At 43.1% G+C, this 12,240-nt stretch overlaps 1 protein-coding gene across 3 annotated transcripts in view; it reads right to left on the bottom strand.

Annotated features, from left to right (window-relative positions):
* Positions 1-1,006: 1,006 nt before the first annotated feature.
* Positions 1,007-12,240, bottom strand: part of Ccdc58 (coiled-coil domain containing 58) — a 19,745-nt gene continuing 8,511 nt past the window's right edge. The window contains exons 1-5 of one of the 3 annotated variants that reach the window (XM_029470391.1): positions 11,631-11,788; positions 10,397-10,522; positions 8,068-8,214; positions 3,189-3,248; positions 1,013-1,296 (exon numbers count right to left, since the gene is read on the bottom strand). In XM_029470391.1, coding sequence (XP_029326251.1) covers positions 1,246-1,296; positions 3,189-3,248; positions 8,068-8,214; positions 10,397-10,522; positions 11,631-11,651 — 405 coding nt within the window. In that variant the 5' untranslated portion in view covers positions 11,652-11,788 and the 3' untranslated portion in view covers positions 1,013-1,245. Of the gene's footprint in view, positions 1,297-3,188; positions 3,249-8,067; positions 8,215-10,396; positions 10,523-11,630; positions 11,789-12,240 lie in introns of those variants that run through there. The other 2 variants (XM_021184959.2, XM_021184961.2) reach the window with 2 other exon arrangements.

Raw genomic sequence — 12,240 nt, 5'->3', positions numbered from 1 at the left:
CCCACCCACCCCCCTTCTGTGGACACAAAAGCCAGTCTCATTCCAAGCTGCATTTCAGCTTCCACACCCTGAATCCAGTCTATCTGGACTTTGAAACCACAAGACTGTGACACAGAAAATATTAATAGGATGACACTAAGCAGTTAACCTGGGATAGTCTGTTCTATGGCCACAGACAGCTAGTACCCAGTACAAAGTACTTCTCTTCACTGCTGAAATTCTCAAATCCAACAGGGCTCTTGTTTTAGTCATTTACCCCTTTTCTAGAGCCTTCACTTCTCTTTGTGTCCATGGAAACATCACTAATCCCCAACCCAAATTAGTTTTATATGCAAAAACAAGATGGTTTTCTTGAGACAGGGTTTCTCTGTGTAGTCCTGGCTGTCCTGGAACTCACTATGGCTGGCCTCAAACTCAAGAGATCCACCTGCCTCTGCCTCCCAAGAGCTGAGATTAAACATATGCACCACTACAGCCTGGCTGTGAGACGTGTGTCCTTACTATATAGCCCCAGATGGTCTCAAACTTGTAGTGCTCCCACATCAGTTTTCCAAGGCATTGGATTGCAGGCATGAGCCACCACGCCCAGCTTGAAGAAGAAAAACTGTGTTTGTTTGATTTTGTCATTTTTTTTCCTCTGTTTATTTTTATTTTACAAGTACAGGTATTTTGCCTAAATGTATGTCTGTGTATCACATGTGTGCCTGGTGCCTACGAAGGCCAGAAGAGGGCATCAGATCCCCTGGGACTAGAGATAGACAGTTGTGAGCTGCCCTGTGGGTGCGGGTATGGAACCTGTCCTCTAGAAGAGCAACCAGTGCTCTTAACCACTGATCGTCTCTCCAGTCCGATTCTGCTCCTTTAAAATAAACCCACAATGACAAAAGAGAAACTAACCTGTAGCCCCACCCATTCCACTAAACTCAGGCAGGCATAACGACACAGGAACTCTGTACAAACTCTCAGAAGACTATCTCAACTTGCAAAGTCACCAAATAAATATGTACACAGAGTCAGAAAATTATTTTAATAGTTATAAAACATTTTTTACAGATCAGTATAAAATAGCAATTGATTATTTTATAATTATGAGAATTAGACTTGAGGTCTTGGCTGAATGGGGCTGAACCAACCAAAGGCCTCAGCCTGCTGGCTCAGAGACCACCCTCGGAACCTGGCCCTGCTGACATCTGTCATGCCCAGGCGATGAGATGACCAGGTCTTTTTAAAAAACTCTCTCTCTCTCTACTCATTCTTTGGAGGCTTGAAGTGAATTCGGCAGCGTTCATTAAACACCTAAGATATTCAAACAGAAACAAAAGTCACCCAGATATCCTGTATAAATCAGGCCTGGATATAAATTCAGATCAACAGATTTGGAGGATGTTACGGTGATCTAGGGTTCGGAAACAGTAAGTTTCTTTGGCACACCAAATTAAGCATAATGTATACCTTGGTGACATTCTGTAGACAATTTCAGCACCCATTTGCTGGCTGGACCTGTCTTCTGCTAAGTTATGTGTACTTGTGTATTTCTTGTTTTGATCACCTTGCTTCCAAAAATTTGAAACAACATATCAGAAATGTCGAGAATGCCTTTACAACTAAATGGGGCTGGTTACAGAAAGTTTTTGGTAGAACAATTCAGAGGAGGTAAAAGGTGTAAAAACAATAAGGAAGCTGTTAACATTCTTATGTGAGAAGACTTCTGATGTATGTTAAAGAAAACATGCACATTCATCATACTTCTGTAACAAAGGAAACTCAATATAATGAGCAAGTCGCCGGCATGTGAAAACACGTCCCTCCCTCCATGTGGAAGACCTCACAGCAGAGGCAGATGCTCACTGCACACCCTTCAATGTTTTGAATTTGCATTTTGAGGCAGGGTCTTGCTTTGTGGTTCATACTGGCCTTGAACTTGCTATTTGTTTGGCTTGGCCTGAAACTCACAATCCTCCTGCTGTAGCCTCCTGAGTTATGGGCCACCATGCCTGGCTAAGTTTTGACTTTTCTGTGGGCTAATGATAGAATAATACTCTCTTGATGCCTAAGTGCAGCCCACTGCTAAGTCTCTTGAGAACACTTGGGTCTCCTGGGATGTAATCCCAGCACACTGAAGAGCACCTGGGATATCACATCCAAGAGGTTTCACTCTATCACACTTGGCATGTACCAAAATCCTCTGGACAGCCTCTCAAAAGCCAGATATTCACCATACCCTTTTCACATCATAGTCCCAGAATAAATTATCACTTCTTCAGAGAATGTATGAATATACAATCATTGCCAAAACCTTCTAAGGAGCACAGCCCTCAAGCTGATACAAGGACAAGTTCAGGCTACATTTTGGCCAGGAAGACAGGATAAAGAAATGCCATAAGACACTCAATTTATAGTCTGTAATTTGGTCATGTCTTCACATGCTGTGAGTCTTTTGAAATTTAATGACACAGTAAAAAAAGCTGGCTACAAGTAGATAGAGGATGATTTCACTTACGACTTTAAAAACAGTTAACAAGCCTGGCCATGCATATGAAATCTGGAAGGTCATATACCAAGACACCAACATCACTCTGCTTAATGATTGCTTTGCTTTGCTTTTATTTCTTTTCTCTCTTTCTTTCTTCCTTCCTTTCTTCCTTGTTTGTGAACATTGTGAAACAAAATTATTTCTGCAACCAAAGCTCCTGACGAGATAAGCAATTATTAAGTGTCAGAAGTCAGTCAGTGCCCAGCGGCTAATATTTAACCCTAATGAGATCTAGAGGAGAGCGGTGGGGCTAAGTCTGCCTGCTCTTTCCTTCTCCTTAATGTTCCCTGTGTAACTGCATTCAGTGAGACTCAATGAATATTAACCGACACAATTGCAGAATAATGCTTGCAACTTTGTGTTTATGAAAAGTAACTGCACAAAAGGCTAAGTTTAACAAAGAACCTCTTTGAAAGTTCTCTTTACTACAGTAAAAACTCTGAACGTTAACCATGCACAGTTAGTGTTAGGAGATACAAAGAACGTATCTAACCCCGCTCTGTAGGTCACAGATCCTCTAAAGTTAACAGCACTCACACCCTCAGTTGCTGGGGTTTTCTGTTCTCAGAGCCTGCCTGCACTGCCCTCCCCTGGTTGTCTCCTGCTTGTTCAGTTTTTCTCCTAGTTCTCTATAAAAATCAACATTATTTCCTACCTTCCAGCTCCTGTCATTTACCACTTCTTCAACATTGAGTTCTGACTGCATCCATTTCAACTGCAAGAGAAAAATAGAAATTCTGAACTGTAAAGAGTTAAAACTATAGCACCCAGTGCTGGAGGAATGGTGATAGGGTAGATACAGGCAGATCCTGGGGACCTGCTGGCCAGCCAATTTAGCTAACACTGCAAGCTCCCACATTAGTGAGACCCTGCCTCAAAAAATAAAGATGGAGAAGTGATTGAGGAAGACATCCTGACACAGCCTCTGGCCTCACGTACACTAGCGCAGAAGACCATACCCCACCCCCCATATGTACTCATATACAACATAAAGAGAAAATCAATTTTTACAAAGCATATGTAATGTGCATTAATTAGTAAGCTGTCATTTTTGTTTGAGCTCTCTGAGACACTGTCCCTCCACAATTCAGACCCAAGCATGTCTGTCTCAAGGTGTCCTCCAAGGCCCTGTGTCTAGGGATGAGCTGGCCCTACTCACTCTGTGACAGGGAGGAAAAGAGCAGCAAACCAGCTCAAGAGTAAAGTTTCCCTGAAAACTAGAAAGCAAAGCATTTCTAATGGACGTCACCACTGCTTCTGTCAGACAGAAACACGCCTCCAGTGGGAAGGAGGCCAGAAGTTCAGCTACAGGAAGCTCATCCACAGAGAGAAAGTTCACAGGAACTGCCAGCTGACCGCCTCCACCTGTTAGGAAGTTATTCCACCCAGAAGCCTCACCGAGGGGACACTGGCCTGCCTGGGACTCCTAGTGGAGCTTTCCCAAACCGATTCCTGGTAGATACTTCAAGAACCCAAATCAATGGTGTTCCACATGGGGAATGTTAAGACCTGAGCTGGAGGAAGTGAGGATGTACCCAAAGAAAGCAGGCCTCCCATGTGCGGAAACACCTTCTGTGCCTGACACTGTGGTTACAGGTTAGCATGAAGGCAAGCCTTTTCAGCTCTCTTCTGCCTTCTCTTGTCTACAAAACACCAACTACTAAAGGTCACTGACACCTTTGTAGGTGTTAGTTGAGACATAAAATGTCTCTAATTCTCAATTTTGTGTGACCTCTGCCCCTGGAGCAGTGAGGTACAGAAATCAAAGATGTTAAGAAGTTTGTTTAAGACTTGCAACAGACAGAAAAAAAGAAAAACATAAAATTGATACCAATAGAGTACAGACAATCTTATTTTACTACATTGTGCCCTATATATAATTTGAATTCAGTTCTCATTTAAAGAAACAAAAACAGTAAGTAGGTAAGAAAGAGGTGGAAAATATGAGATAATTTGGCCGGGCGTGGTGGCGTACGCCTTTAATCCCAGCACTTGGGAGGCAGAGGCAGGCGGATTTCTGAGTTCGAGGCCAGCCTGGTCTACAGAGTGAGTTCTAGGACAGCCAAGTCTACACAGAGAAACCCTGTCTCGAAAAACCAAAAAAAAAAAAAAAAAAAAAAAAAGAAAGGTTAGAAAGAACTTACTTTGTTCTCTTACTATAAAAACTCTATGAAAATGCTTCCGTGGAGCATGGAGCCTGGGGTGATCTAGTTCGGTGTTTCCAGGCCACGGTCACTCACATTTGGCTCCAGAATAAGCTAGCTCATATTTGAAAAGGGGTGGGGTGAGAATGAATATGTTTTAGATAAAAAGGATTTTATATAGTAAGAAATAAAATGCCTGGAATTTTCCAAATAGAAACTATTAAAAAACAAAAAACTAAACACAGAACCCTAACATATAAATGGCTAGAGTAGGTTGTACAAAGTTTATGGAGGGTGAGATTAAGATGGTATGCTTGACAATTAAGTTATTAAAATGCCTAGCCACTTCCTAGCTTGTGACTTCAGAGCTACCAGTTCAAGTCCCTGCATCCTCAGTGAATAAGGAAGGTCTTGGAACATTGAAGGAATCTTTCAGATTCCATAGCCTCACTTGGAAGATAAACAGCTGTAGTATTTCCTCCTCTGCTACAGCACACTCAGCTGCCCTCGCTGGCTGGAAGCAAGCCTTACATTGCTCTCTGCTTCCTTCCGATGCCCCTCCCTGCAGTCCATGTGGCTGTGCCTTCCAGGCACTGAGGGCAAAGGGCAGATATGAGGGCTGAGCAAACAGAGACATAATCACTCCCAACAGCAGGGCTCTCCTGGACTCTGCACCTCACTAGCAATGGTAGCCAACTCTGACTTTTCAGTATGACTTAGCAGTTCTGCCTCACACCCCGTCAACATTGGTAACAAATCCAGGAAATAAGGGTAACATGGCTGCTGCACTGCTCACACCATTAGGTTAGGATCCACTGGGCTGATCCAGACAACACAGCCTGTCTTCCCTCCATCACTAGTGAAGCTAGTGGATTACTGGAAAGGATGGCCTTTCCTCATAGTGGAGGACAGGTTTGCAGTCATGCTCTCAAGAAATAGAAAGCTCGGAGCTACTTAGACCCTGACCAGTTGTACAAACTAACCTACAAACGACCCTGAACATCAAGGGGAAGAACAAGGCCTATTTGAACATGTTCATCACCTGGAGACTCCGTTACTGCCCGGTGAATAAACAAGTATGCAGCAGAGACCTAAGCAGTACTCACGGACAGAGAGACACAAACACGGGGTTGAGGCTGCAACCAGGGAAACACTGAGTTAACAGAACAGCTGAGAAAGCACAGCAGCCCTGCCTACGTGCTGTGTGCTCCTGTGCATCTGGTGACACCTGCTAAACAAAGACCCCAAGCTCCACACTACTTACTTACATTGCCCTTCCAGTCATCTGACACACAAGCCCACTGTGCTATCTTAAACAGACAACTACAATGATCTGATGACCTGAGTTGAATCCCAGGAACCCCTGTGTTGGAAGAAAAAGGAAACAGCTTCTCCAAGTGGTCCTCTGACCTACACACACACACACACATACACCAAAAAATAAGAAATTATAAATTTAAGGGTAAAAGGATACAAGTGATCGAAATCATTCTAGAGACGAGTAGCACGTGTATACAGGAGAGAGGGAAAGGAGGGAGATGAAGAGACTGAAGCAGGGAAACAAGGAACCACGGGGAGCTCGGCATGGGAGAGCTTTACACTGCTTTGCAACTTTTCTCTTAACGTTTGAAATTACACAAAATTAAAATGATACCTCAAAGTTCCCTAAAAAAGGATGGCAATGTATTATATGGAACAAAATGTAGCCAGCCCTCTGTATGATCTGTGAATTTAAACAAATGGGGATCAAAAATATTTGGGATGAAAACTTCACAAGTACCAAACACAGATACTTATGTTAGCTGCGATCAGCAACTGCAGGTGACTTAAAGTACTCGGAGTCTGGGGAAAGAAGTTAAATGCAAATACTGTGCTATTCACACGTGGGAGCTGAGATCTGTGGGCTCTCACAGCCCTAGTGGGCCGAGGACCCAGAACGCCAAAGCACAACTGTTTTCTTGTAAGGCACAAATAAGGAGCCCAGCAGTGACTCCACCTCATTAACTGTATTACAGGAGGAAAAGCTTCCTTTCACATATCCCCGAGTGAGCACATGACTTATAAATTACGTGTATAATGAACTTAGTGTGTGTGTGTGTGTGTGTGTCTATCCATAGTGAGCAGGTGTGGAGGTCAAAGGACGACTTACGGGAAGGAGATCTCATCTTCCACCATGTGGATCTGAGATCAAACTCAGGTCTTCTTGGCAGCAGAAATACTTATCTGCCACTTAGCTGGCCCACAATATTTCCTTAAGTAACAACACTGCAGAGATGCTATTAAGTGTAGAAAAGTTATACAAAACCCCACAATGCCTGCAGAGTAGGGTGGACATTACCCTGAGGTGTTGAGACTATCTAACTATATATTCAACCAGTACTATGTCTTTATGGCTGAAGAGGGCAATAGCTCTATGTATTTCAGCAGATTGCTATACAATGAAAGGGGTAAATATTTTCAATACACAAATCCATGAAGAAATGTTTCAAGTAAGCAGACATGTTTTCCAAAGAGCTTCTGATGTGATGTTGGCCAGTACTGATGTTTATCTTAAACACTAGGAAATATCACAGGAAAAGAAATGAAACACAATTCCATGTTAATTTCCCCAAGCTCTTATACTGCACTTGTTTATGAAATATGCATTCATTTACTATACCACATCTAAGTGTGATGTAAAAGCCCACCTGATGACAAGACATTACTCTTCTGGCCATCTCTCTCTCTGTGTCTGTGTGTGTGTATGTGTCTGTTTGTGTGCCTGTGTGTGCACACATGTGAATGGAGGCCTGAAGTTTATGTCGTGCCTTTTCTACACCACACTCCACTGTATTTACTTTACTGAGACTGACCCTGGTACTAGCCAATTCTGGCGTGTCTAGCTAGCCAGCTCGCCCAGGGATCTCCTGTCTGCCTCTGGAGTGCTGTGACTACAGGTAGCTGATAAGGCACCCAGGATTTTTGTTGTTGTTATTGCTGTTGGTTTAATTTATTTGTTTGATGTGTTTATTTGTTTCATGTATTTGTTTGACAGAGGCCAGCAAGGGAGATCAGATCATCTAGCACTGGAGTTACAGACAGTTGTGAGCCTCCATTTGGGTGCTAGGAATCAAACCAAGATCCTCTGAAAGAGCAGCCAGCATTCTAAACCACTGAGCCATCTCTCCAGACCCAACCACCCAATTTTTCCAATGGCTTCTCAAGATCCAAACTTCAGTCCTCATATTTCATAGCAAACAGTTTATCCACTGAGCCATCCTCCCAACCATGCCCTGGTCACTTTTAAAAAGTAATAACCATAACTTACTTGAAACTGTACGTGTTAAAACTCCATTTTGAAGGTTGTATTTGAGGCCTTTGCCTTAGAAATGTAAGGCTTACTCAGCTTACCTTTGTCTGTTCTTTTCTAAGTCGCTTTAATAACGTTAAGTCATCCAGGTTCTTTTCTCTCTCTTCTCGGAGACTTTTTACTACTGCTGAGGTCTGGGCTATACAGTTCTTTATAACTCTGTCCCTACTGACATGAGCTGCCATCAACTAAAAGGGCAAAAGAATGAAAAGAGGGACAGAAATCACATTAATTTGTTACATTTTAGTATTAGAAAAAAAATTGAGACTTCAGGAATGTAATAATTTTTAAAACAAATTTTAAAAATCTCTTCAAGAGAAAACTGTTGGCTGGATTGCCTAAATCAGCTAAGAGGGAAAGCCTCAGAAGGAGCCGAGGATGAGGCCAGGCTGCCTCCTTCCACAATCCGGGCCCTGCTTCCCGCTCCCCAGGGGGGCTTGCCCTGTGGTCTCCTGCCCGTCCTTGTTCTCCTCACCTCCCCCGCACGCACTCCTCTACCTCACGTTGACCCTTCCTACTGCTTACTACAATCTCTCCTTTTTTGTCTTTCCTAGTTGGTTTCAGGCTCATGCTGCTAACAAGGGAAAGATATTGTGAACAAAGAGATGTAGAAAACATCTTAGTTACATAAAGAAATATAAATAATATTATATTTAACTATGCAATCCCAGGCCTTTTCAAATATTTAAAGTATTGACAAAGAGAAGCTGAGGCAGAGCTTAGCAGCTGCACTGTGTATGCTGACTGCAAGGGTAACTGACAGAATGGTTCCATAACCCTTCTTAGAGTGACACATCCAGCAAGACAGCTTTCTCCATCTGTCCTGGGTAAGCAAGGTGTAATGGTCATGGTTCAAGCTCCTCTTCCAATCACACCTGGGGAGATCTCAGTGAAATTATTTCATTTTTATTATGAGAAGCCTTTCAAGGTCAACTTTGTAAATGTATGCTTCAGCTCTCATGCTCTTTCCTATGAACAAATGTCACCTTTAGGGAATACAAATACGTCTTCATCAACTCTAAGTAACTGGATGTCCTGGACTCCTCAAAGGAGACGACACTCGAGAAGAGGTCTTAGTGGTTCTTACTGCCTGAGCGCCTCACAGACCCAGTCTCTACAACAAAGTTACTTGAAATAGAATAATGACCACTCAGGCAAGCATATTAAAATACACAAAACACTTCCTCAGTCCACTAATCCTCTACAACACTATGAAACTGAGGTTATACAAAATGCTCAGTCAGCAACCTAGGAAGCAGCAGGTGTGAGATGTGATCTGGTCCTGGAATCCATATTGCTAAACATGATACTCTCAACCCCTATGCCAACAGAGACTGGAAATGGGGAAAACTGAATAGTAGAGAGCATACAGGTAGCAAGGAGGAGAGCAACACAGTGACCATACATTTCTAGTTCTTTAGTCAGACATACCTGAAAACATAAACGTACTATCAAACATCCCACAGTACGACTTGGAGACCCCCCAACACACACTCACCATGACTAAATCATGAAAACATCACACCTTCTAATTTTCTAAAGCCAGTTATTTACCTGATTGCTCAATAGAATGACAGACTTTAACTAGGAAAATCAGAACTAAGATGCCAGTAGGTGGTGTTCCGAGTTTGACATGAGTAAGCTTCTCCACAGAACGACTCTTTCCACACCTGCAATCCACTAGAAATCTGCACAGTAACTTTGTGGGGGGCGAGTATAAAAAAGCAGGTGCCATTAGAGCTTTAACTTCCAACTTCATGGAGGGGCAGCAGTAAGGTACAGCACAGCTGCACCATTTCCTTCTGCTCTGGCAAATTCAAAAGAGGAGGAGCAGGTAAGGAGCGATTCCAATTCCACACTGGAGACGCCAAAGCCTCAGGAAGGGTGTTTTACTAATACCTGCAGTTTTCTCTCTCTTCCCTTTCTGGCACATACCTCCTCTCACCTCCCTGATGATGGAAACAACAAAACATAAAAGGCTTGCAAGGCTTTCACTCCTTGTGCCATTAGCTGCTTGGCCTCTTAGGATTGATCCACTGAGGTCCTCACCCTTGCTACTTACTGCCTGGAGTGTTTCATGGTCCTGTGCTCATCCCATGCACACTATGTATTTAAGCAGAAGGCCGTGAGTATATAGGCCAGGCCACTGCTGCCCCCATTCTCACAAAAATCTCTTCACAGGTTTGTGTGCACACTACACAATGTCGGGAGCTGTAGAAACCATATTAACATCAGTGTGCTCCCACCTTCAGGTGTACTCAAGATGTCATGAGTTTCTCATAGTGTAGATGTAAGTCAACAAATTTCTCATTATACCTGCAAAGAAAGGTATAAAGAAACACCAAAGAGAGACTCAAGAGATGAACTTACAGACTCATACAGCTGTTTACAGGTTTGGCTGGCATCGATTTTCCCTGCAAAGGAAGCTGTTGGAACCGTAGTGTTTAATTCATGTACTATTCTGTCATCAATTGTCCTCATCACCTTGAGTAATTCCTATATATATTTAAAATAAAAGAACAAACGAAGATAATCTCAATGAAATGTTAAGTGATAAGTTAAATATTTAAGCAAAAGGAGAAAAAAATTGGATATTTTACAACCCTTTTACAGAAGAGGAAACAATCAAAATCTCTGTCTTTATCACAATGATGGCAGGTGCGATATGTAACAGTGTTTCTGGCACATTCCACCCAGCACATAGCCAGAGAGGACTTTCCACCCTGAACACCACACACTCTCCACAACCACTGGTACCCTACTCTAACCTAACTTAGCAAATGTGGGGCAAGGGGACACGAGGGCAGGGCTGGTCAGCTTAGACGCAAAGCTGCCCACTGCTAGCCTTACCTTGCAGATCTCTGACTTTCTACTATGACTGTAGATACTTTTGTGATAAAAACAGAATGTATTTGCTACTAGAGAGAAACCCATACTTTGGCCTTTTTGTTCATTAAGCAGGTAGGAGTTAGCTCTAGCTTTTCTTTAGTAACCCTGGCTCACATTTCTCCAGGCTTGGCTGTCCTTCAAAGTCTCCAACTCACACAAACCCAATCTAAAGAAAAACAATACCAAACGTTATTTATTGTTGCTGAGTGGCTGGAGATGTGGCTCAGTGGCAGTGCCCTTGCCTGCCTCCTGTGAGGCCCTCAGTTCCATCCCCAGAGATGCACCCCAAGGGAGAAAAGGACAAGGAGCTCAGAGTACACTGCACAGCACAGATGCTCCCCACCCTGTGAGGCAGCTCTTCTTCCTCAGTGCTGGCTAGAGAAGGGACAAGCTGCACTGTCCTCAGGTAACAAGAACTCTGGGCTGAGTTTCTAACAGTATATACACTTCCCTTTTTTTATATATGTTCTTAAAACTGTAACACCTCCTACAGTGCCCCTTTCCCCACAAAACACACCAGGGTCACTGAAAAGCCGCTGAGAGAACAATCACATTACACTATAAACATCCAAGTTACCTTTTTGACCTTAATAAACTTTACTTGATTGTCTCCCTCAACATACCACTCCCTTCTTTTCCTTTGTCAAATTAAACCCAAGACTGGAAGCAATACTTCCATCCTCCCCTCCCCCAATTTGTTACAAACATTCCTTACATTAGCATCAGTGCTGTCCATGTAGCTAGAAATGAGCTCCAGCTGTGCTACACAAGGATGTCTGGTGGTTAAAAAGACAGCATTCTCCAGAACCTTGTGAAACGGGTTTCCATCTGCCCAAAGGAGTCATTTCTCTTGCCTCTGGCAGAAGGGACATGTTGTATGTGAAAGCCCATCAGTAGTCTCCAGGCTCCCTTGGTCCCCACTCATACATTCTTGTTATACATCTAAAAGTCCATGTTAGATTCTGGCCTTTCCATCCCCCCAGCTACTCATCCTCCTTTAAACGAATTCCCTCCCTCCCTGCTCCCCTCTCCTTACCTCTCCCACCTCCCAGCTATGCTCTCATGCTCTGTCTCTCCCCCTCCCCCTCTCTGATAGCCCTGGCCATGGACAGTTTTTTTTTTTTAAATCTCTCTCATTCCCAATAGTAACCTTCCTCTTCATCATACCACAGAGTGGCCATTGCAGTGCTTTCTTTACTGCACCCTCACATACACCTACCCTCCCTATAGAAAAATTTGAAAAAATATTTAATTACCCAAAGCTAACCACTACCAATATAGTAACATGGTTTCTTTTTCTTTCTTTCTTTCTTTTTTTTTTTTTT

The sequence above is a fragment of the Mus caroli genome, chromosome 16 (genome assembly GCF_900094665.2).
Source record: "Mus caroli chromosome 16, CAROLI_EIJ_v1.1, whole genome shotgun sequence".
In the NCBI taxonomy this organism is placed as follows: domain Eukaryota; kingdom Metazoa; phylum Chordata; class Mammalia; order Rodentia; family Muridae; genus Mus; species Mus caroli.
The sequence above is the reverse complement of the archived record's forward strand: the minus strand, read 5'-3'. Positions and strand labels throughout refer to the sequence as shown.